The sequence below is a fragment of the Ahaetulla prasina genome, chromosome 10, assembly GCF_028640845.1.
Source record: "Ahaetulla prasina isolate Xishuangbanna chromosome 10, ASM2864084v1, whole genome shotgun sequence".
Classification (NCBI taxonomy): Eukaryota; Metazoa; Chordata; class Lepidosauria; order Squamata; family Colubridae; genus Ahaetulla; species Ahaetulla prasina.
The window spans coordinates 33,813,299-33,837,092 of NC_080548.1; the positions used below are offsets into that span (position 1 = coordinate 33,813,299).

The window sequence follows — 23,794 nt, forward strand, 5'->3', positions numbered from 1 at the left end:
TGAGCATCATCACAAACATCACAGGTGCTTTCTCGTGTATGTGCCCCTCCCACCAAATCGTCCCCTCCCCCCCTTCTGGGTTACCTAGAATGCCAGTCATGGATCACTTGAACAGGTTTATTTAATTGACCTTACAGGCCACCCCAATCAGGCTTACCATACTAGGTCTCCTTTTGATTGGTTAATGAAGGGGAACTGACAGAGCCTTCCTAGCAAAATCCCCCTTTGTATTCCAAGTCACTTGAAGAGTCCTAGTGCAGAGACAAGACATGTCTTATGGTGGCCCAGCATTCGGGTTGGAAGGAAGGTTAAAAGGAACCATTTCCATCATGAAGTTTCTAAACATCCAGCGCATCACATGGAAGTTCTTCAGCTGAGTTTTTTCAAGCATGGAAAGATGCCCAGGCGGGCTTTGCACTATAAAACTATGCTTCTGTGCACTGCTCACGTGGAGAAGAGTGGCTCCTTCTGAGGTCCTTGCATCTAGCTGATTTGATTGACGAGTGCTTGAGAAGCGCACCCTCTTAAGAAAAAATGTTGACATTGGTATTCTTAAATCTGTTCCTTCCGCTCGTTCAAAAATTAAAGCTTTTCTGCCTTCTCAGAATTGACAGAGAATTCTCTGAACATGGGATTGCAGCTTCTATGGGAGGACCCCAACTCTGTCCTGGGGTCCTCTGGCCATCCGTACTTCCATAAAAGTTGACTGCTGGGTATTCGGAATGCTGCTGCCAGGTTCTCTGGGTAGCTGCAGTCCAGTCCTAGACATTCCTGGGGTTTCTTAGGATATCTGGCTGAAATTAAGTCAGAGTCACTGGGACTACATGTTGCTCCTCTGGTTACGTCGGGCTTGTGTCCAGGGTGCTGTCCGATTTTCCCAGCATGCTCTGCATGATTGCCATGAGGTTTTCCAAGCCCCACAAGTATCCATCTTCACGATTGCCTTCCACCCAGGGCAGCCGATGGGTCAGGGTTTGTTTGTCAGGCAGTGGCACCGTCTTGCCGAAGTCAATCATCCAGACTCTGGCAAGCCCCGTTTTGTCATGCACAAAAAGGAGGGAACTGCCTACCACCTGGAAACAGAGAAAACTCAGCAAGGGCCATGAAGGTGCCAGACAGATGCCCACAGATCACCTTGGCGGGAAGGTGCCAGAAAGTGTATCTGCTTAGCAGAGTTGGTCCCAGGGGCATCTAAACAGGGTTTACTGAACCAACCAATAGTATCAAGCTAGAAGGACGCCACCAATTGTTAATCCTAACATGTGCCAACCTAGCCAGAAAAGGCATCCAAGGTAATGGGGCAAGGCTGCCCTTCTGGGAGATTCTCCCCAAACAAAGGCAAAAACGCACCTCATGTGCCTTGAAGAACTCTGACTGATCCAGTGCCGCTCTCACCTCCTGCAGCTGCTCCAGGTAACTGCTCTGTGGAGAAAGGAATGAAGCAGCCACAAGCTCGGTTAGGGATCCTTCCCACTGACCCCCTGTACAGTGAAGAGGCTTGGATTATTATTTTTTTTTAATTGAAAGAGTTTTAAAAAACAAAAACATTTTCCCCCCTTTTTTCCCCCTCCCTCCCCCAAAAAAAACAAAAACCCTTCCTCCCCCCCCCCCTGGCTTCCCGGATCAATCACAAGGTATTGTTATACATAAACCAAACATAGAATAAAATTTTCCCTTCCAATCCAAATAACCACATCCAAAGCTTTTCATCTCCCAACCCCCTCCCCATTACATAAAATAACTTTCTAATTATTCAAAGGCAATCTGATATTTCTTAATCTGATATCTGTTTTGTAGATAATCAATCCATTTTTCCATTCAATTAAATATCTTTCCTGCGTATTGTCTTTTAAAAAGCTGAGATTTTAGCCATCTCAGCCAAATTAATAACTTTCAATATCCATTCTTCTATTGTAGGTATCTCTTCTTCTTCCAGTATTGTCCAATCAACAGTCTTGCTGCTGTTATTAAATTCAAAATCAATTTAGTCTCAATCCCTGTACAATCCATTATAATTCCCAAAAGGAAAAATTGTGGCAGGAACTTTATCTTCTTCTTCAGTACATTTTGAATAATCCACCAAATTCTTATCCAAAAGACCTTAATTTTCTTGCAAGTCCACCAAATATGAAAATATGTAGCATCATCACAATCACACCTCAACATTTCGGTTGGATATTAGGATACATACATGATAATTTTTTGGGATCTAAATGCCATCTATAAAACATCTTATAAAAATTTTCCCTTAAATTCTGTGCTTGTGTAAACTTAACATTTCTAACCCAAATTTTCTCCCATGTTTCCAACATTATTGGTTCCTGAATATTCTGTGCCCATTTTATCATACAATCCTTTACCAAATCCTTTTCGAATCTATTTCAAGCAACACATTATACAATCTCTTTATATGCTCCTGGGTCTGATTTCTAATTTGCTTTATTAAATTTTCCTCCTTTGCATTATACCAATTTTTTGATCTTCTTTCCATCTAGCACTTATTTGCCCATATTGAAACCAAGTATAATTCCTCCCTTCTTCATTTAATACCTGTAATGATTTTAATTGCAATCTACCTCCTTCAGCATACAAAAGTTCTTTATATGTAATCATTTCCTGTTTCTGTTCTATATTTATATTCTCTATTGCATGTCTAGGGCTCGCCCATATAGGAATCTTGTAATCTAATTTATAGGAATATTTTTTCCAGACCCACAAAAGAGCACTTCTCAACACATGATTCTTAAAAGCCCTATCCACTTTTTTTTCATAAAATAAGTACGCATGCCATCCATATAACAAGTCATAACCTTCTATATTCAAAATTCTTTCCTCTGTTAAGTTAAACCAGTCACTTATTACTGAAAGGGCTACTGCTTCATAATATAGTTTAAAGTTAGGCATTCTTAAACCACCTCTTTCCCGTGAGTCCTGTATTATTTTCATTTTAACCTCGCCTTTTTACCCTGCCATATAAATTTATTAATCCCAATCTGCCAATCTTCCAAATTTTTATCCTTTTTAATTATTGGTATCATCTGGAACAGAAACAAAAATCTAGGTAACACATTCATTTTAATAGCAATCCTTCCCAATAGGGATAACTGCAATTTCTTCCAGCCACTCATATCATTCTGAACTTTTGCCATAGCAAGTCATAATTATTCTTATAAAGTTTCTTGTTCGATGAGCTAATATAGACCCTAAATATTTAACCTTTTTTACTACCTCAAATCCTGTCATTTCCTCTAGTTTTTGTTTCTGTTGTAGAGACATATTTTTAATTATCACTTTTGTTTTATTCTGATTTATTTTAAATCCTGATACCTTTCCATATTTATCAATTACTTCCAACAAAAATCTACTTGAATTTATAGGATTTGTTAACGTAACCACTACATCATCTGCAAAAACTCTAACTTTATACTCATATTGTCTAATCTTAATTCCTCTATTTTCATTAATTCTCGTATTTTATCTAATAATGGTTCCAGAGTCAAAACAAACAATAATGGTGATAAGGGACATCCCTGTCTTGTTCCTTTCGCAATCTTAATAACTTCTGTCAAACTACCATTTACTATAATCTGTGCTGTTTGCTCTCCATAAATCGCTTTAATTATTCTAATAAAACAGTCTCCAAATTGCATTTTCTCTATTAATTTAAATAAAAAATCCCAATGCAATCGATCAAAGGCTTTCTCTGCATCCAAAAAAATAAGTGCCGCTGAAGTATTCTTCTTTTCCAAATATTCCAATATATTAATAATCTGTCTAACATTATTCCTCATCTGCCTCCCTTTTATAAAACCAGATTGATCAGTATGAATTCTTTGTTGTAAAACTAACATTAATCTATTTGCTATTATTTTTACAAAAATCTTATAATCATTATTTAAAAGTGAAATTGGCCTGTAGTTACCAGGTTTAGAGCAGTCTTGCTCCTCTTTCGGTATCAGTGAAATAAAAGATGTTTTCCATGACGGGGGTATTCCCACTCCTAATTGTATCTGATTAAATAATTCTTTAAGTGGGCCTAATATTTCATCCTGTGTTTTTTTATAATAAGTTGCTGTAAGACCATCTGTACCAGGGGTTTTCCCCATTTTTAATTGTTTAATTGCCTCCACTATTTCTCCAGTAGCTATCGGCCGATTCAGCTCCTCCCTCTGTTCTAATGTTAGAATATTAACCTTATAATCTTTCAAATAATCATAAATGTCCCTATTCAATATTTTGTCTTTTGCATATAATGCAGTATAAAATTCTGAGAATGCCTTTTTAATTTTATCCTGTTGGTATATCTCTTTACCTTTATATTCTATTTTTTGTATGACACGTGCTTTCTGTTTCTTCCTTAAATTATATGCCAACCATCTCCCAGGTTTATTTGCATTACAAAAGGTATTATGTTTAGCATATTGTATATTCGTTTCCACCTGGTCTGCCATTAACATATTAAATTGACTCTGTAATATTTTTATAGCCTCTTTAAGTTTGTGATCTTGTGGGTTTTGAATTAATAACTGTTGCTTCCTTTGAATTTCTTCTTCCAAATATTGGATTATTCACCGAGGCCCATAACTCAGTTTAGAGCTTTATATACTAGAGCAGTGATGGCTAACCTTTTTGCCATTGCGTGCCAGGATGGGGGGGGGGAAGGTTTGTGGGCGCGCGTACCCACACCTGGATGAAGCTGTCTATCTAGACCTGTTCCAGTCCGGCTTCCGGTCCGGGTATAGCACGGAGACAGCTTTGGTCGCGTTGGTGGATGACCTCTGGAGGGCCAGGGATAGGGGTTGTTCCTCTGCCCTGGTCCTGTTAGATCTTTCATCGGCTTTTGATACCAAAAGCCATCGACCATGGTATCCTGCTGCGCCGGTTGGGGAGTTTGGGAGTGGGAGGCACCGTTTATCAGTGGTTCTCCTCCTATCTCTCTGACTGGTCGCAGACGGTGTTGACAGGAGGGCAGAGGTCGACCGTGAGGCGCCTTACTTGTGGAGTGCCTCAGGGGTCGATTCTCTTGCCTCTCCTGTTCAACATCTATATGAAACCGTTGTGCGAGGTCATCAGTGGCTTTAGCGTGAGTTATCAGCTGTACGCTGATGACACTCAGCTGTACTTTTCCACCCCGGGCCACCCCAACGAAGCTGTCGAAGTGTTGTCCCGTTGCCTGGAGGCCGTACAGGTCTGGATGGGGAGAAACAGACTCAGACTCAATCCATCCAAGACGGAGTGGCTGTGGATGCTGGCACCCCGGTACAGTCAGCTGCAACCGCGGCTGTCTGTTGGGGGCGAGTCACTGGCCCCAACAGAGAGGGTACGCAACTTGGGCGTTCTCCTGGATGGACGGCTGTCGTTTGAAGATCACCTGGCGGCCGTCTCCAGGAGAGCCTTTTACCAGGTTCGCCTGGTTCGCCAGTTGCACCCCTTTCTGGACCGGGATGCCTTATGCACGGTCACTCATGCTCTCGTCACTTCTCGTCTGGATTATTGCAATGCTCTCTACATGGGGCTACCCCTGAAGTGCACTCGGAGACTCCAGTTAGTCCAGAATGCAGCTGCGTGGGAGATTAGGGAGCTCCAGGTTGCTCCCGGGTAACACCACTCCTGTGCAGTCTGCACTGGCTACCTGTGGTCTTTCGGGTGCGCTTCAAGGTTCTGGTTACCACCTTTAAAGCGCTCCATGGCTTAGGGCCCGGGTACTTACGGGACCGCCTGCTGTTACCTTATGCCTCCCACCGACCCGTATGCTCTCACAGAGAGGGTCTTCTCGGGGTGCCGTCCGCCAAGCAATGTCGGCTGGCGGCCCCCAGGGGAAGGGCCTTCTCTGTTGGAGCACCTACCCTCTGGAACAAACTTCCCCCTGGTTTGCGCCAACTATCTGACCTTCGGACCTTTCGCCATGAATTAAAAACTTATTTATTTATCCAAGCGGGACTGGCTTGATTTTTAAATTTTTCAAATTTTTAATTTTTAGTAATTTTATATGGGGTATTTTAGGCTGGGTCAATTTGACGGTTTTAATTTGGCCATTATTAAATATGTATTTTAATTGATATTTTAATTTTGTATATTTAACTGTTTTAACCTTGGCTGTACACCGCCCTGAGTCCTTCGGGAGAAGGGCAGTATAAAAATTTAAATAAATAAATAAATAAATAATTCTATGTGCCCTGCCCTGCGCGCGCGCAACCCCCTCCCACCCCGCTCCTGGCACATGATGGCCTGGTAGGCCCGTTTTCTTTCTCACCTGGCTCCAGATCCCCTCTATGCATTTGGAGAGGGCGAAAACAGCTCATTTTCCAACTTCTGGTTGTACAGGAAGTGACTTTTTTGCTGTCCCCAGCCTCCAGAGCCTCTCTAGGAGTCTTTGGAGGCAAGGGACAGCAAAAAAGTCACTTCCTGTCCAACTGGAAGTTGGGAAACAGGCCGTTTTGGGCCTCTGGAGGGCCTCCAGAGGGCCTGTTTTCGCCCTCCCTAGATGCATAGAGAGGATCTGGAGCCAGGTGAGAAAGAAAAACGGGCCTTCCCCACCCACCACAGGCCCTCCAGAGGCAGGAAACAGCCTGTTTCCCTACTTCTGGTGGGCCCAGAAGGGCCAACTATCAGCTGGCTGGCGTGCGTGTGCTGGAGCTGAGCTGGCGTGCCCACTGATATGGCTATGTGTGCCACCTGTGGCAGGCGTACCAAAGGTTTGCCATCATGGTACTAGAGCAACAAAGCTGCTGCATCAAATTCAACTCCAGTGAGAGGCTCTGTTGCTGGCTGCCGGGCCATCAAAACCACCACCAGAGCAATGGCAGAGCAGTCCTACAGCAGATCCCCAGACAGAATGGAAGGATAGAAAATGTTGTCAAGGGCCCTCCTGCTAGGGCTCTCTCTCAGTGATGGGAGCACCCCAAGCCCCATCTTCCACTGGGCAGAAGCTGGATCCTCACCAGAAGGTGTTTGTCCTTGTCCAGGAAGTCCCAAAAGGCCTCCACGACCTGCTCAGCTTGCCGGGTCTTCTTAAAGCTAGTGCTGCAGGTGCCACTGGCCCTCTGGGGATCCGGGGGGGGGGGGAGAAAGAGGAGGAGCCTAGTCAGTCTTTACTTAGATCAGAAAACAGACTCCACAGGAAGAGCAGGAGGAAGCTCTGTGGAGACGGCTCTAGGAGCAGAATCTTGCTGTTCTGCATGGTGGGTTCCTCCCCACTGCTTATGCCCCGGGGGACCCAGCCTGAGCCTCCTTTCCCAGGACACAAGACAGGCTTGGTTCTGGCAAAGATCTCCTTGAGTCTCTCCCCAAACAGTATCGGATGGCAGGGAGACTGGCCAAGAGTGCCACCAGGATCCAACGGGCAGAAGGCAACTGAGCTTGGGCAAGGGGAAAGCCCCCTCCCCAACCAAAACTGGGCTTCCCCAGCATCCAAGCAAGAGGCAGCCAGTTTTTGGAATGCTTTGCCTTCCTAATGAGGAGCGCCCCCCCCCCCCGCTCACCTTGACCCCCTCAATGCGGAACCCGAGTGAGCTGGTGGAGCTGAGCGATTCCCTCCATTGCATGTAGCGGGGCTTCAGCACGCCACGCTGGGCGTGCTCCTCTGGTGTGGGAGCGGAAGGGTCCACTTCCATCATTTTGTCATACATGTCGTGGCGCAGGCAGGGCTGCTGCCTCGCCTTCTCCAGCTCCTCCTCCAGGTACGTCCTGCACACGGCAGGAAGAAGACTGTGCCCTTGGAGACATTTGTGGGGCAAAGCTCTCCAGAAGATGCAAGGAGCCTGCTTCCCACCCACCCCCCGCCCCACCAAGGATATCTGCGGCTGAGCAAAGGAAGGCTCACCTGATGCCCATTTTGCAGTCCATGATGGAAGGGTTCTCAAAGCCAGACAGCAGGTCTTCCATCTGGATGTAGGGCTCCCCATCATGCTCCACCATCCCATAATATGCTGGGACATAGGGCTGCAATGCATCGCCTCCCAGGCGCTCCAGGCACTGCTGCTCATTGGAGCAGTGTCTCTTCAAGACGTGGCCCAAATCCCCGGCCTTGAAGTTGCCTGAAAAGGAGGAGTAGGATGATGGAGGAGAGGCTTGGCAGGAAAGATGCCCCCCCAGCATCCTCCCAGTGCCAGAGCTGCTCCTTACCTGCATGGCCAGCGAGCTGAACCCAGGAGTAGCGCTTCTGGAAGGAGACCACACAGGGCGACCAGTGCACCAGGCTCTTCAGCTTCTTCCAGGGCTTGTTCTGCAGACAAAGCGAAGGGAGGAGGGTGAGGGGGGAGGAATCTGCCCCAGATTCAGAGAACGGCATTGATCTGAGGATTGGAACTTTTTAAGAGTGAGTCTCAGCTAGCTCAGCCACAATTGTGGCAGATGCAGACTGTCAGGCCTGGAAACCATACTAGGCCCTAGGTTTCCAGACGCTGCCACATTTCTCCCCTGCGGGGAAGAAGGGGGGTTGAGGGGTATGGTAACATTCTTCAAGCGGTCAAGGTCGGATTGTGTTCGCATCTGAGAAGGAGTGGCAAGAAGAGGTTTCGAATAAAGTGAAAGAATGTTGGACCATGTGACCGGCAAAGGGGTTAGGGAGGTGGGACGCTTGGGGTTTGTATAACTGGGAAAAGAATCCGGAAGTTTCAGTTTTGGAATTTCACTCATCGTGTGCCAGTTTCCTTATGCTAGTAAAAAACTTTGAAAGACAATGGCTTCAGAGTTTTTTTCATGCAGAAGAGGTTTTTCTGGAACTATGTCACAGAGAAGAAACAAGCCAACTCGATTTTCTTTTCCACCCGTGACTTCGTTTATTGGTTCTGCTGCAAACCGAGTTTCAGTAATAGTCGAGGTCTTCTGCCTCTCAGCCCCTTTTAAACATCCCACGCTGCTCATGCCCTGCCCCATGGCTGAACTGCTCCGTTGATTTGACGCCCAGCCGCTCTCCCTCCTCGTCTGACAGCCTCAGCTGCCACGTCATCTGCCAAATCCCAAAACTAAACCAGCTCTTCATGATGCCCAGCCCTCATCTCCCTCTATCCAGGCCACCAGTGTGATGATCTCCTTCCCATGCTTCCCAAGCGCAAATCCCTGCAGCGTCATGTGTCGAGCCGAAGCTGGGCTCGATAGGGAGAGAGAGAGAGAGAGAAAGAGAGAGAGAGAGAGGAAGTGGCTCGCTCATGCCTTAGAGTTTGATGGAGGCAGGCTGCCAGAGAACACAAAGGAGAGGCGGCTCCTTAGAAGCATGAGAACAGCTGGTCTGATACACAACAGCAATACTGCAGAAGAGCACCTGCTGTCACACCTGAGTCAGTCTCCCGAAAGAAAATAGCACGAGGTGCCAGGAAAGGCCAAGTCTGACGGCAACCAGAAGGAAAAACGATTGGAAGGGCTTGGAGCTCATTGGCTGATGAACCCACCTCACAGGGTTGTCGTAGGACAAAACAGGCCCGCCATATTTGCTTCCTATGATTCTTGAAGCAAAAGCAAAACCCCTTATTATTTTCTCCATGGCAATGAGTTCCAATGTCCATAATATACGATTGTTACTGTCTTGAATTGTCTCCCTCTATTTTCTTCTAAGATAATTTCAAAAACGTAGAATGAACACCCAAAGAGTGAAGGGTCCCAAGAGCAGACCCTCTTGGAGGAACTGGAGCCACCAACAGCATCCCATTCCAGTCCTTCCCCCCCACTCCCCACAGCAGCCCCCAAGTAAAACTGGGCCCAGCAGTGGGAAAGATCCTGCTTGGAAGATCTTAGAGATGGTAGAGAGAGATGCCAGAGCAGCAGGAATGGGCGGGGGGGATGAAATTTCAAAATAAATCACAGAGATGTTGCTTTTGTTGTATCACAGGGTGCAAATGCCCTCCACGGTGGAAGCCTTTTATCTACAATATCAGGACAGGGAGGGGGCCAGGCAGGAGGACCCTTCTCCTGGCCACGTCCCCATTTGCACCCAGCTGACGAAATCTATTCCCTCAGCTGAAAAAGCCACCAGCTCCCAAACCACAATGGAGAACACAAACCGGCTGGTGCAGTAGCCCCACAGCCTCCTCGGGGCTCCTGGGCTCTGGACAGGGACTGGGCAGGAAAAGGGGGGAAGTAGCGTCATGAGAACCATCTCTGGAAGAAAACCCAATGTGCCCACCTCCCCAACAGGTTTGGCTGGTTAGCACAGGAGAGACTGCGGGCAGCAGCGGCAGCAAGGATGGCAGTGGCAGGTGCCAAGTTTTCCATCTCTTGTAAATAGACAACTTCCGGGGGAGACCAGCCTGCCAGAGCACACCTGCAGCCCAGCACCCCCACCAGCCCTACCCCTTAAGAATCCCAGGCCAGTTTTGTGCTGACAGCCAGCTATTCAGGAGCCCTGATCCCCAGAAGGAGACACAGCCCATCAAGAGAGAGGGGGACACCTGCTTCCCGCCAAGGCAAGGGAGTGTCCCCTGTCCCCAGCAGAAGCCTGGATGAAAACTGCCAGAGCGGGTCTGTGGCTGGAGAGAGTGGGGAAGTGCCTACAGGGCCCTTGTGAGGCAGCCCCTTCCTTTCTCCAGCTCCGAGGAAGACCCTCGGAAGGAGGGGGACACTCACTGGAAAGGAGCCCGTCCAACTTCTCCCAGGCCAGGAACACTAGCTCTCCAGCCAGAGGAGGTTGGCATCTACCCAGCCGTGGGGTACCCGCAGGCAGGGTGTTTATACGCTGCTTTCCTGGTCACACCGCTTGGCATGATGCTGATGGCACCCATGGCCCCTCCCTTTTCCTGGAAGTGGGGAAAGGAAGAGCAGAGAGGAGGCAGTAGGTTGCTTAGCAACCTAGGGATATTGCAAGGAATTTTCCATGACAGGCAAAGAGTAGAGCAAGAGGACCATCAACAGACAAGAGGACAGTCACTGGAGAGCAAGATGTCTCTGCCCTGGAGGCCCTGACAGCGCACAGGCTCTGCTTAAGTCCGAGGAGAGCGATCTGGCCGGACTCACAGTGAAACATGTCTCAGATAATGCAGGCACACCTGTTGGCGCCGCTCGAGGGACCCCATGTTGTCCCTCACTCAGGAGGGCCAGACTGGAACATTCAAGCTGGGATGAGTGAGAATCACAGCTCCGTTCCTGGCCACATCTGCAAGGGTCAATCTCCAAGCAAGGCAGGAAAGATGCAACCTCCGAGGAGCAGGGTGTCCACGCAACGCCTGGCAGACAAGCTTAAAAGGACTGTGTGTGCTGTGCAAGGGGTGGCACTTGAAAGACATTGTCTTGGAGCCCACTTTGCCCTGTGAGGAAAGCACGTGCAGAACCTCCATCATTCTTGGCACTTCAACTCCTCCACCAAGCAAGCAACACAGCGATTCCCACCCAAACCATTCGGGGCCCCCAGGAAATACCAGCCAGCAATTCAGGACCAGAAGCTCCATTCTTCCAGAACGATCCTCTGGTGCAATCGGAGTTCTTTTGTGCAACTGACCAGGGACCAGGAGGAGCAGCTACCCTCAGCCCTTCCGTAGAGCAAGCACCGTCCCTTCCTTGCCGCTCTAGCAGGAATAAACTCTTCTGTGTTTTGAACTCGGCAAATGCTCCTGACACATTCTTCTTGAATGTCAGCAGCACCAACGCCCCCCTCCCCAGGCTGGGGGGGGGATGGTGTCAAGGAGGTTTGTTTCCCCCAGGGAGTATTCAGTCTGCATCCAAATGCTTGCAAAAGACCCACAGGTGGGGAGGATCACCGTTGATCTACAGTGGCCTTCAAAGAAGCTTGAACTGCTTCTTGGATGGGAAGCAAAACATCTTCAAGCAAACCAAGTCCAGTTGCCTTTTGAAAAAGCACTTTGGGACAACCATGAACTGGAGAGCTGAGGATCTCCTTGTCTCACCTCTACCTCTTGGTCTCTGAAATTGAGCGTCCTTCACAGCAGGGGTCACCAATCTTTTGGACCTCAGGGACCACTAAATTCATAATTTTAAATCCTGTGGACCACTAATATGATCTGCCTAATGACCGGCTGGGTGAGCGTGGCTATGTGGTCATGTGACTGGGTGGGTGTGGCCAACTCAATATCTGTTGTGGCTCCCACCCCCGAACCTGGCCCCATGCCCGAAAGTGCTTTGGAGCCGGGCCTGCTGCCAGAAAGTGACTCGGAGCCGGGCCTGCTGCCAGAAAGTGATTTGGACAGTGAGGGGGAAGGGCCGTCAGGACTTACCTCGGAAGCACCGGCCTCCCTGGATCAGCTCCAGGAGCCAGAAGCAGACCAAGGATAATGAGGCCTCCTTCTCCTGACTCTCTCTCTTCCCCCCCCCCCAGGCCACGCCTGCAGACCCAGCTGACAGCAATCAGGCTTGGCTCAATCCCAGGTTTCGTAGGCAGGAGAGAAAAGAACAACAGAAGCAGGGAAGGGGCAGGCCTAGGAAGTGCTGAGTCATGGAGCCACACCCCACAGGATATAAAAGGCAGCAAGAGCTGGTGTGTCTCTTTGTATCAGGCAAATCCACGGATTGACTAGAGCTGAAGGTTGTGACTCACCAGCGTCTTGGCAGCTATCGAGGGCTCTTGGCAGACGCTGATTCTTTTGCTGCCAGAGTTGATAAGAGCCGGCTAATTAAGCCATCGTTCGGATGGAGGTGAGGAGGACACAACAACATCACTCACATGGAGGGGCACCTCGCCAGCCTCTACTCCTCCCTCCCCTCCCAGCCACTCCTCCCTCCCCAGGCTCCTTACGGCCCCAACAGGAAGCAGTTGTTGGAGCCAAACAGCCACGAGGAGAAACAGTTGGCAAAACAGCTGGCTCAGTTCAAATTGGATGTGACCGAGAAGGAGACTCAGTAGAAGCACCTCACTGAGGACTAGGAACATAGGCTTTCCAAGCAGAGGGAAGACCTGTGGGAGTGCAAGGCCAGGTACCGGTGCCTGGAGGCTCAGCGGGCTGAGATGGTCAGCCAGTTCCAGGCCATGATGCAGTCCCACTGGAACAAGGCCCGCCGGCTCTTCGCCACCAGCAGCACTGCCCTCCAGCCTTCGTCCAAAGCCCAACACCAGGAGGCTAAAGCAGACTCCAAGTCAGAATTTCTACACCCCTCTGACCCACACAAGAAGACCCCAAAGGGGGAGACTCTCTGCAGCAACGCAAACGTTCATTTGCACTTATTTATTTATTTATTTATTTATTTATTAAACTTTTATACCGCCCTTCTCCCGAAGGACTCAGGGCGGTGTACAGCCAAGATAAAAAGCAATAAGTATACAAAGTTAAAAATCAATTTAAAATACCTATTCAATAGTGGCCGAATTAAAACCGTCAAATTGACCAACCTAAAATACCCCATATAAAATTACAGAAGATTTAAAAATTTAAAATTTAGAAATTTAAAAATCTAAAAAATCAGTCCAGTCCCGCTTGAATGAATAAATGAGTTTTTAATTCCCGACGAAAGGTCCGAAGGTCAGATATTTGGCGCAAACCGGGGGGAAGGTCGTTCCAGAGAGTAGGTGCTCCAACAGAGAAGGCCCTTCCTGGGGCCGCCAGCCGGCATTGCTTGGCGGACGGCACCCTGAGAAGACCCTCTCTGTGAGAGCGTACGGGTCGATGGGAGGCATAAGGTAACAGCAGGCGGTCCCGTAAGTACCCGGGCCCTAAGCCATGAAGCGCTTTAAAGGTGGTAACCAGAACCTTGAAGCGCACCCGAAAGACCACAGGTAGCCAGTGCAGACTGCGCAGGAGTGGTGTTACCCGGGAGCAACGTGGTGCTCCCTCAATCACCCGCGCAGCTGCATTCTGGACTAGCTGAAGTCTCCGGGTGCACCTCAGGGGTAGCCCCATGTAGAGAGCATTGCAATAATCTAGGCGAGAAGTGATGAGAGCATGAGTGACCGTGCATAAGGCATCCCGGTCCAGAAAGGGGCGCAACTGGCGAACCAGGCGAACCTGGTAAAAAGCTCTCCTGGAGACGGCCGCCACATGGTCTTCAAACGACAGCCGTCCATCCAGGAGAACGCCCAAGTTGCGCACCCTTTCCGTCGGGGCCAATGACTCACCCCCAACAGTCAGCTGCGGTTGCAGCTGACTGTACCGAGATGCCGGCATCCACAGCCACTCCGTCTTGGATGGATTGAGTCTGAGTCTGTTTCTCCCCATCCAGACCCGTACGGCCTCCAGACAACGGGACAGCACTTCGACAGCTTCGCTGGGGTGGCCTGGGGTGGAAAAGTACAGCTGAGTATCATCAGCGTACAGATGATAGCTCACCCCAAAGCCACTGATGACCTCGCCCAACGGCTTCATATAGATGTTGAACAGGAGAGGCGAGAGAATCGACCCTGATCTCTGCCCTCCTGTCAACACCGTCTGCGACCGGTCAGAGAGGTAGGAGGAGAACCACCGATAAACGGTGCCTCCCACTCCCAACCCCTCCAACCGGCGCAGCAAGATACCATGGTCGATGGTATCAACAGCCGATGAGAGATCTAACAGGACCAAGGCAGAGGAGCAACCCCTGTCCCTGGCCCTCCAGAGGTCATCCACCAACGCGACCAAAGCTGTCTCCGTGCTATGCCCGGGCCGGAAGCCGGACTGGAACGGGTCTAGATAGACAGCTTCCTCCAGGTACTGAGGAAACTGCCACGCCACCACACTCTCTACAACCTTCGCGATAAAGCGAAGGTTGGAGACTGGACGTAATTACCCAAAATAGCTGGGTCCAGGAAGGCTTCTTGAGGAGGGTCTCACCACCGCCTCTTCAAGGCGGCGGAAGATCCCTCCATCAAAGAAGCATTTATAATCCCTGAGCCAGCCTCGTGTCACCTCCTGAGTGGCCAGCACCAGCCAGGAGGGCACGGGTCCAGTAAACATGTAGTGGCATGCAGCCTCCCAGCAGCCTGTCCACGTCCTCGGAGTCACAGAATCGAACTCATCCCAAACGGTATCAACAAGACGCCTCAGTCATCTCATCCGGATCATCGCAATCTTGGTCCAAGCTATCCCGGAGCTGAGCGATTTTATCGTATAGATAACGTTAAACTCCTCGGCACGTCCCTGTAGGTCATCCCGCTCCCCTGGTGAAGGAGGAACGGGTTACCCAAACAGGGCGGCCGGGCGGTTATCTGCCGACGCAATGAGGGAGGAAGCGAGAGCGCCACCCTCAGTGCCACTAGGTAGGTCTTTGAAAAGACCTAACTAGTGTCCGATCAACCGGGCAGCTGGACCTCCAAACGCTCTCTAGGCGTCTTCTCCGGCGTTTCATCTCTCTCAGCTCCTCAGAGAACCAAGGAGCTAATTGAGATCTGCGCCGGGTCAGAGGCCGCAAAGGCACGACACGGTCCAAAGCCCCAGCCGCGGCCTGTTCCCAGGCCGCAACTAGTTCTTCGGTCGTGCTGTGGGCAAGATCCTCAGGAAACGGCCCAAGCTCCGTCTGGAACCTCTCAGGGTCCATCAGGCGCCTGGGATGGAACCAACGTATTGGTTCCGTCTCCCTGCGGTGGTGAGTAGCGGTCTGAAAGTCTAGGCGGAGGAGAAAATGATCTGACCATGACACCGGTAACGTCACTAAATCTCTTACTACCAGATCATTAAACCACTGTCCAGAGATATAAATCAGGTCCAGCGCGGATCCCCCCGTGTGGGTAGGGCCATCAGTTATTTGAACCAGGTCCAAGGCCGTCATGGAAGCCTGGAACTCCTGAACCACTGTCGACGACAAGCCGGCCGATGGCAAGTTGAAGTCACCCATGACCAAGAGTCTGGGGATCTCCACCGCCACCCCGGCTAGCACCTCCAGCAGCTCAGGCAGGGCTGTAGTCACGTAGCAAGGAACCAGGTACGCGATCAACAGACCCATCTGATTCTTATGGCCCCACTTCACAAGAAGGGATTCGCAGCCGGCTATCTGAGGAACAGTGGTATCTCTCGGCTCCAGACCCTCTTTCATAACAACCGCCACCCTTCCACCCCTACCCTAGGCCCTCGGTTGATGGAATGCTCGGAAACCTGGAGGGCACAGTTCAACTAGGGGCACACCCCCTTCTGCGCCCAACCAGGTCTCCGTAATGCCCATAAAGTCCGTGGATTCCCCCTGGATAAGGTCACAAATCAGGGGGGCTTTATTAACCACGGACCGGGCATTACATAACATCAACCGGAGGCCCGGGCTCTGAGGAACCGGGGAACGGGAAAAGACTGGGGGCCCGGAGCACGTGATTGCTTTTAAACAGCGAGCACGAGCTCCCAGAAAGCGATATGGCCCCTTGCTTCCGCCATATCTGCCCCTCCCACTTACCGTACAGATGGAACCAACTTCCACCTCTGGAACGTACCCCTCACCCCCCTCCCTCGGACCTAATAGATAAACACTGGGAACAGTTTCCGGGACTAGACCTGCCCTCCCCGACGGGTTCTTCCCCCCACCCGACACTACCCTCCCCCCCTTTAAAAAACCCTTATTAAAAAACTTATATACAAAGCCCCACAAATTCTTCTTCCTCGCATGCCACCTCTCCGGGTCCCAAGACCCCTCGTTAAGGCCGGCCCTCGATAACCCAGAGGGCCATTCCTGCGAGGCGGGGGAACCTCGCAGTCGAAGAAGTTCGGCAGACGTATATTTCATGCGATTAAGATGTAAATGACAGCGGGAAAAAAAGGGAAATCCCAGGTCGATAGATGGTATCGCGGACAACAGGCAGACCCGAATAGTTACAGACCACAGCAAAAGGCCGGTACGGCAACAGTCTGATGGAATAAAGGATGGAAGTTGGGCTGGTGGATTCTGCCCATGGCATCGCCCGGCAACTTATCTGTCCAAGGGGCCGTAGTTTGAGGACCCCTGATTTAATGCAATATAAAAATTGCAAATATTTTTTCTGCGGACCACCAACATTTTCTCACGGACCACCAGTGGTCCACGGACCATCAGTTGGAGACCGCTGCTTCACAGGACCATGCAAATTCAGCACCACCACCTCAGCCTGTCTGCATCAAGGTTTTCTGGAGAGGTTCCCCCAAATACTCTTTTGCCTGAGGATCCCCGACAACTGAGGCCTCCCTCCTTCTGCTCAAGAGGGTCAGCTGCTGCCAAATCCTGAGGCAGCTTCGCTCCAAGCCAGGGTAGCCAGGCACTTTAGAAGAAATTCTATTTTTATGCTTTTATCATTTTCAATGTGACTAATTCCATTATGTTTTTATTGCAGTGAATTAACTTGTGTAAACACATTCATTAGTAGTTCTTTGAACACTGTCCCAGCATCTTCCTATGAAGGGAAATGCAGAAATATCTTAAACCAGGGGTAGTCAACCTTTTTATACCTACCGCCCACTTTTGTATCTCTTAGTAGTAAAATTTTCTAACCGCCCACCAGTTCCACAGTAATGCGCTATGTATGGTCGTCTGCACATGCCTCTCGCGCATCATGGATTGGAGTTGGGGGGAGGGCGCCAACTACCAGCTCTGCTTGTCTGTTACAGCTGGGTGGTGTGGGGGGAGATGCGCGAGCTATTCTGGGACGAGGCTCTTTTGTTTGCGGTTGCACTATAGCGCCATTTAGTTTCACTTACGTAACGTGAACTAAACTTATGCGCGGGTGATACAAATAGTATATTTTCAGAAATTTAAATTGTCACAGGGAATTTTATGAAAACCTAATGAAAATGTTTTTAAATAATGCTATGAAAATTTTTTAAAAAGTCAATTAAATTAAAAAAAAAGGAAAGTGCTTCAGTATCGGACAAAACCCCTATCGCCCACCATGAAAGCTGGAACGTCCACTAGTGGGCAGTAGGGACCTTGACTACCACTGTCTTAAACAAACATCTTGGTTTACAGAAATAAGCCCCTTTTTTTGCTCTCCTTCAGCTTTCAGGATTTTTCTAAGGGTTTCCATTCAGGAGGCGAAAGGGACCAATTAAGAGCCTAAGCCACCACTTTAAGGTTCATAAAAAGCATTTAGCCCTTTTTGTATTTCGAATGGCCATAGAAAGGGGCGGCCTGCCATTCTGGGTCTGCCAGGACGCTTCCCCCCTCCCACTTCTGCTTCCCCTCCTTTGCAAAAGCGTGGATGGGCACATGCCCAAAAAGGCAGCTGGAGCTCCAGGGCCAGTTCAGCCCTCCAGCCGGCATTAGTCAGGCGTGCTCAGCTCCACAGACTGGCCAGAAGCACCTAAATCAGCCCACGGTGATTCATTCTGCTGGAAATGAATCCGTTGCACCTGAAGCAGCTCATCAAGAGACCAACAGGTGCTTCACAGGTAGAAAAAAGTGCTCTGTATCAGGGGTGAAATTTAAAAATTTTCCCTACTGGTTCTGTGGGCGTGGCTTAATTGGTGGGCGTGGCTTGGTGGTCAGATGACTGGGTGGGCATGGCCAATAACAATAAATAATAAAAATAATAAACAAAGTATACAAAACAATAAGAGGTACCAAAAACCAACTTTCACACTTTACACACACACAACACAACACAACAGACTCACACACAATGTAAAAGCAGCTGCACTTCACCTAAAATGGCCCTGCAACATGCCGCTACAAAAAGCTCAAAAACCAACTTTCACACTTTACACACACACAACTCAACTGCCTCACACACACACAAAATGCCACATATAGCTTTGTGAGATTTTGTGTGTTTGTGTAGTTAGAGTGAAACGCTACAGAAACACACCAAATCTCAGAAAGCTGCATAAATATTTTATTTTATTATTTTATTTTATTTATATTTTTTAGATCAGGGGTCTCCAACCTTAGTAACTTTAAGGTTTGTGGACTTCAATTCCCAGAGTTCTTCAGCCAGCAAAGCCAGCCAGCATCAGTTGCTAGCTGATGCAACTGATGTAAAGCATGGCTTTTTTTAAAAAAAAATTTACATTTATATCCCGCCCTTCTCTGAAGACTCAGGGCGGCTTACATTGTGTAATTTGTACTAATAATGTACATTGTGTACATTGTTTCCCAACCCGAAAGGAGCAGTTAATTAGGTAAGTGCTTCATGGCAGCCCAGAATCTCTTAAAAGGTTGTTTTCTACAAGCTCTTCGAAAACATGTTTTTTACGGTTCTGGAGATGAGGAACTCAGCTGGGATCACTAGAGGAGCCTTTTAAAACCTTTTTTTTTTACAACCTCTTCAGCCGAAGAAGTTGTTAAAAAAAGAGTTTAAAGGGTTCTGACGATCCCAGCCGAGCTGCGGGATCATCAAAGGCTTTTTTTTTACTTTTAAAGGCATGCTTTTGGCTGAAGAAAAACTGCTTTTAAAAGTAAAAAAAAAAAACCACCTCTGATGATGGCGCGGCTCAGCAGGGGCAGGGCCTGAGATTTTTGCTACTGGTTCTCCGAACCACCAGGCGCCATTGCTACTGGATTGGGTGAGCCGGTCCGAACCGATAGCATTTAACCCCTGCTCTATATGTTCCAGAATGTTCCAGAAAACAAACAAAGGCAGGAAGGGATGATTGGAGCAGCTTTTCTCTGTGTCAAAAGAATATGGATATTTGTTTGAAATAGAACTTTTATCAAACTTCGCCCTTTCTTTCTCTTTCTTTTGGCTTTTGATACCATCGACCATGGTATCCTGCTGCGACGGTTGGAGGGACTGGGAGTGGGAGGCACCGTATTTCGGTGGTTCTCATCCTATCTCTCCGACCGATCGCTGACGGTGTTGGCAGGGGGGCAGAGATCGACCTCGAGGCGCCTCCTTTGTGGGGTGCCACAGGGGTCGGTTCTCTCGCCTCTCCTGTTCAACATCTACATGAAGCCGCTGGGTGAGGTCATCAGTGGTTTTGGGGTGTTACCAACTGTACGCGGATGACACCCAGCTGTACATTTCCACCCCTGATCACCCCAATGAAGCTGTCGAAGTGCTGTCTCGGTGTTTGGAGGCCGTACGGGTCTGGATGGGGAGAAACAGGCTCAGGCTCAACCCCTCCAAGACTGATTGGCTGTGGATGCCGGCATCCCGGTACAGTCAGCTGCAACCGCGGCTGACTGTTGGGGCGAGTCATTGGCCCTGATGGAGAGGGTGCGCAATCTGGGTGTTCTCCTGGATGGACAGTTGTCTTTTGAAGAACATTTGGCAACCGTCTCCAGGAGAGCTTTTTACCAGGTTCGCCTGGTCCACCAGTTGCGCCCCTTTCTAGACCGGGATGCCTTATACACAGTCACTCACGCCCTCGTCACTTCTCGCCTGGACTACTGCAATGCTCTCTACATGGGGCTCCCCTTGAGGTGCACCCGGAGACTAGTTGGTTCAGAATGCGGCCGCGCGGGTGATAGAGGGAGCCACTCGTGGCGCCCATATAACACCGATCCTGCGCAGGCTGCACTGGCTACCTGTGGTTTTCCGAGTGCACTTCAAGGTGTTGGTTACCACCTTTAAAGCGCTCCATGGCATAGGACCGGGATATCTTCAGGACCGCCTTCTGTTACCACATGCCTCCCACCGGCCGGTACGCTCCCATAGAGAGGATCTTCTCAGGGTGCCGTCAGCCAAACAGTGTAGGCTGGCGACCCCCAGGGGGAGAGCCTTCTCTGTGGGCGCACCTACCCTCTGGAACGACCTTCCCCCAGGACTTCGACAACTTCCTGACCTCCGGACCTTTCGCCACGAGCTGAAGACATATCTATTCTTTTGAGCAGGACTGGCTTAAACAGGGTTTTTAAATATGGATTTTATTGGGTTTTTTTAATATTTTGTATGGTATTTTAAATTTAGGCTATTTTGAATAAGTTTTTTAAAATGTGTTTTATTGTAATATATTGTACTATTTTATTTGCCTGTTCACCGCCCTGAGTCCTTCGGGAGAAGGGCGGTATAAAAATTAAATTATTATTATTATTATTATTATTATTATTATTATTATTATTATTATTATTATTATTATTATTATTATTATTATTTCTCTTCTCCTCTCAAGATAGACAGAGTGTCCTGGGCTCACATGCACAACCTCCCACATGCTTCTCATTCTCTGGGAAAACATGTGACGGAAGGAGCAGCCCCACACTTGGGACAGGAAAGCGGGAGCTCTACCTACCTGGCTGGGAATTCTGGAAGTCCCCAAAGTCAGCCCCCCATTTGGGGACGAGGATTGAAAAAGCCTCTGATCTCCAAGCCTTTGAGCCCATCAAGAATACCCTGGGCCTTTCCTGGGAAGATTGGAGGGGCCAGGAAGAGACGGGCCCCCAAACGAGAGGCAGGAGGCAAGCACCATTCCCTCTCCTGCCGAGCCCAACCACTTGCTCATGGAAACCAGGTTCTTAAAAAGGCAGAAAATGTGGCTGAACTGATGAGAAATCACAGAAGATCCAGGATTCAGAACAAGAAGTCCCTGTTGATTGAGTTGCTCAACTCTTGTAAAATTGGAAATACTTTGCACATCCTGCACTAGTGGGGCCAGCTGTTGCTCTCAGGTAGAAGTACGCGAAGGGAAGGAGGCATAGGGGAGGCTGTGAAACAAGGGAAAGACTACCCTTGACTACCCTTGTGGCTGGCAGATGTGAGATTTTATTCTGTTTTCCACCTGAGCAGCATTTAGGTTTATTTTGATCTTTGATCTCTGCAGATGGGAGAGCATGGTCCATCAAGATAGTACCTCGCATTGGGGAAATCTCCTTCTCATGTGGCAGCAGGATTCCCCAGTTGGTGGCTACTCTTGCTAGGAGTTGATCACCAAGCCAGTTCTACCTGACCTTGAAAGCAGGATCAGACCGCCAGGACATCCACAGGTGGGGCTGGGCAGGATGCATCCCAGAGAGAGCAGAGGCAAGTTTGTTCCATGTTGCTGTGGCTACCAAAGAAACTCCGTGCTGAGACCTGAGGGATCCAGAATCCAGTGAGGCTCTGGCTATAAAATGGAGCCTACCATTGCCATCTTTGTTGTTTTGGTGCCCACATATCTGGCACATGTGATACCATCAACTGCAAGCGGTGTTGGCTACCAGTGTGAGTCTGTGAGGCGATTCAAGGTGCTGTGTGTCTCTTTCGAAATTCCTCCCATCTGACCTGGCAGGAAAGGCCTGCTGCAGGTTTCATCAACCAAGAGGGAAGAGGAGCCTTTGCTGCTGCGGCACCTGCCTGCAGGAGCCTCTCCCTCCCAGGATTCGGTTGGAGCTCAGGTTGCCGGCCTCTGAAAGGCCTTGGAGGCCTGGTTCTGGGTGTGTGCAGAAGCCCAGCCATGGCTACCTCCAAGGCCTTTTATGATTCTTCAGCTGCTATGTGCACCGTTTTTAAAATTATTTTAGTAATTGTACTTTATTTTAAATTTGTACACCGCCCAGAGTCACGTGAGATCTGGACAGCCCTATAAGCGAGATAAACCAATAATAAAGCATAAATCACAGCTGAATGCCCACCACGGGGCCCTTCTCCATTCAGCCAGCGGGTTCCGAACTGCTTGCACCCCGCGGCCAGCCGTCCTAACCCCGAGCCAAAGCAGCTGAGCCCTCGGAAGGGGATCCGTCAGCTGGTCCTCCGCCCACCGGGCTCTGGCCAGAGGCTTCTGCGGAGCGGCTGCATCCGGCCCGCGCTCGGCAGTCGGGCAGCTCGGGGTCCCCGGCCGGAGCCTCTGTGGCCATGGCAGCTCCGGCTGCGGGGCCCCGATCCTTCGGGTTGAACCTCGCGGGGTCGCGCCCACCGCCCCGCCATCTCCCGGGGCAGTCGCCCTCCCCTCGCCCCTCTCGGGGTCCCGGCAGCGCAAGGCCCGGCCCGCAGCGGAGCCTCCCCGGCCCCAGAACCCTCCCCCGGCTCGGTCCCGTCACCCCCCGCCTCACCTGCGCGTCCCCGCGCTCGTCCCCTCCGGAGGGCGCTTCTCCCGCGCCGGCGGCCTCCAGCCGCATCGCCCTCCCGCTCCGGCCGCTGGCGAGTGGGCGCCGTCCGGCCGGAGGAGGGGCGTCCGGCGGCCGCGTGGGGACTGGCGGCGTCCGAGGCGATCCCCGCCTTCTCCCGGCGAAGCAGAGCCCCGGTGACGCTGGGACTGGCTGCCGGCTCAGGCGGGGCGACGCTTCGGGAAGGGGCGGGGCGGGGCGCCTCCGGATGCCCGGAATCAGCCGTGGACATCGCAGAGCCCGTCCGGAGATCCCCTCCCCCACCCAGGCCTGGCCTGGCCTGAACCGACCCGGGTGCCCCAGACCACCGGGAGGAAAGGCCCCTTTCATCCTGGCTCAGGGGTTCACACTCTGGACTCCTGGGGGTTTATGCAAGCAGCCCTGCAACTGAGCCAGCCCAGTCCTGGCCAAAGGAGGGCCCCGTCACCCAATTTTTGGGAGGGGCTTCGGGAGGCCTGGAGCAAATCGGTTTCTTCTGGTGGGTGCGACTCGCCCCCCAAAGCTGTGAGTTTGAGCCTGCGCCAGGGTCTCTTGCCCTGCCGTGCCTCATCCCCAGGGTGACTCAGCACATCTTGCCCACCTTTTGTCACTCACGCTGCCTGGATAGCTCTTCTGGGGTCAGGGATCTTTTGTGCTATGCCTTCCCACTCCCAACTCTGACATATCTGTCAGCAAATGTTGCATCACCTGTCCCCAGCAGCTCTTCCTTGCATGACTCAGACAAAACAGATCCGGGAAACTGAGCGAGTCATGTTCTGTCCTGCTCCTGTGACTGGTTCCCTGGCAGAAAACATGCAAATATTCTCTGAGCATCTCGTGATTCCTCCGGAAAGATGTAGTACAATTAGTCAGTGATGCTCTGGGATTTGTACCCCTATCAGGATGGATAAAAATCGATGATTTAAAAAAAAAGATTTTTTTTAATTTAAATCAATTTTTTTTATTTTTATCATTTATTTTAATAAAATGTTTTTGGAGTAAAAATCTAAAGATAGTTTTCTATTTAAGATGCATTTTAGTTTATGAATAAATT

The 23,794-nt window shown here is 49.9% G+C and overlaps 1 protein-coding gene across 4 annotated transcripts; it reads right to left on the minus strand.

Moving 5' to 3' along the window:
* Positions 1-103: 103 nt before the first annotated feature.
* ITPKC (inositol-trisphosphate 3-kinase C) lies at positions 104-23,470 on the minus strand. Of its 4 annotated transcripts, none has more exons than XM_058195643.1 (8): positions 23,342-23,470; positions 21,628-21,751; positions 8,125-8,224; positions 7,823-8,036; positions 7,482-7,686; positions 6,942-7,043; positions 1,351-1,422; positions 104-1,073 (listed from the first exon to the last, which is right to left on the minus strand). In XM_058195643.1, the coding sequence occupies exons 2-8, from the start codon at positions 21,682-21,684 to the stop codon at positions 840-842; spliced, it is 984 nt and encodes a 327-aa protein (XP_058051626.1). In that variant the 5' UTR covers positions 21,685-21,751; positions 23,342-23,470; the 3' UTR covers positions 104-839. The 4 variants fall into 4 exon arrangements, with proteins under 4 accessions (XP_058051626.1, XP_058051627.1, XP_058051628.1 ...); XM_058195644.1 differs by having other exon boundaries at positions 21,531-21,751; XM_058195645.1 differs by lacking the exon at positions 23,342-23,470 and adding an exon at positions 22,708-22,732 and having other exon boundaries at positions 21,531-21,751.
* Positions 23,471-23,794: the final 324 nt, after the last annotated feature.

Excerpts from the sequence above, each read along its gene's own strand:
- ITPKC (XM_058195642.1), bottom strand. The coding sequence starts at position 23,091 with ATGAAAGGGGCCTTTCCTCCCGGTGGTCTGGGGCACCCGGGTCGGTTC. Across the intron at positions 7,044-7,481 it reads TCCGCATTGAGGGGGTCAAG|AGGGCCAGTGGCACCTGCAG; the intron begins GTGAGCGGGGGG and ends CCGGATCCCCAG. Across the intron at positions 1,074-1,350 it reads AGTTCTTCAAGGCACATGAG|GTGGTAGGCAGTTCCCTCCT; the intron begins GTGCGTTTTTGC and ends CTCTGTTTCCAG.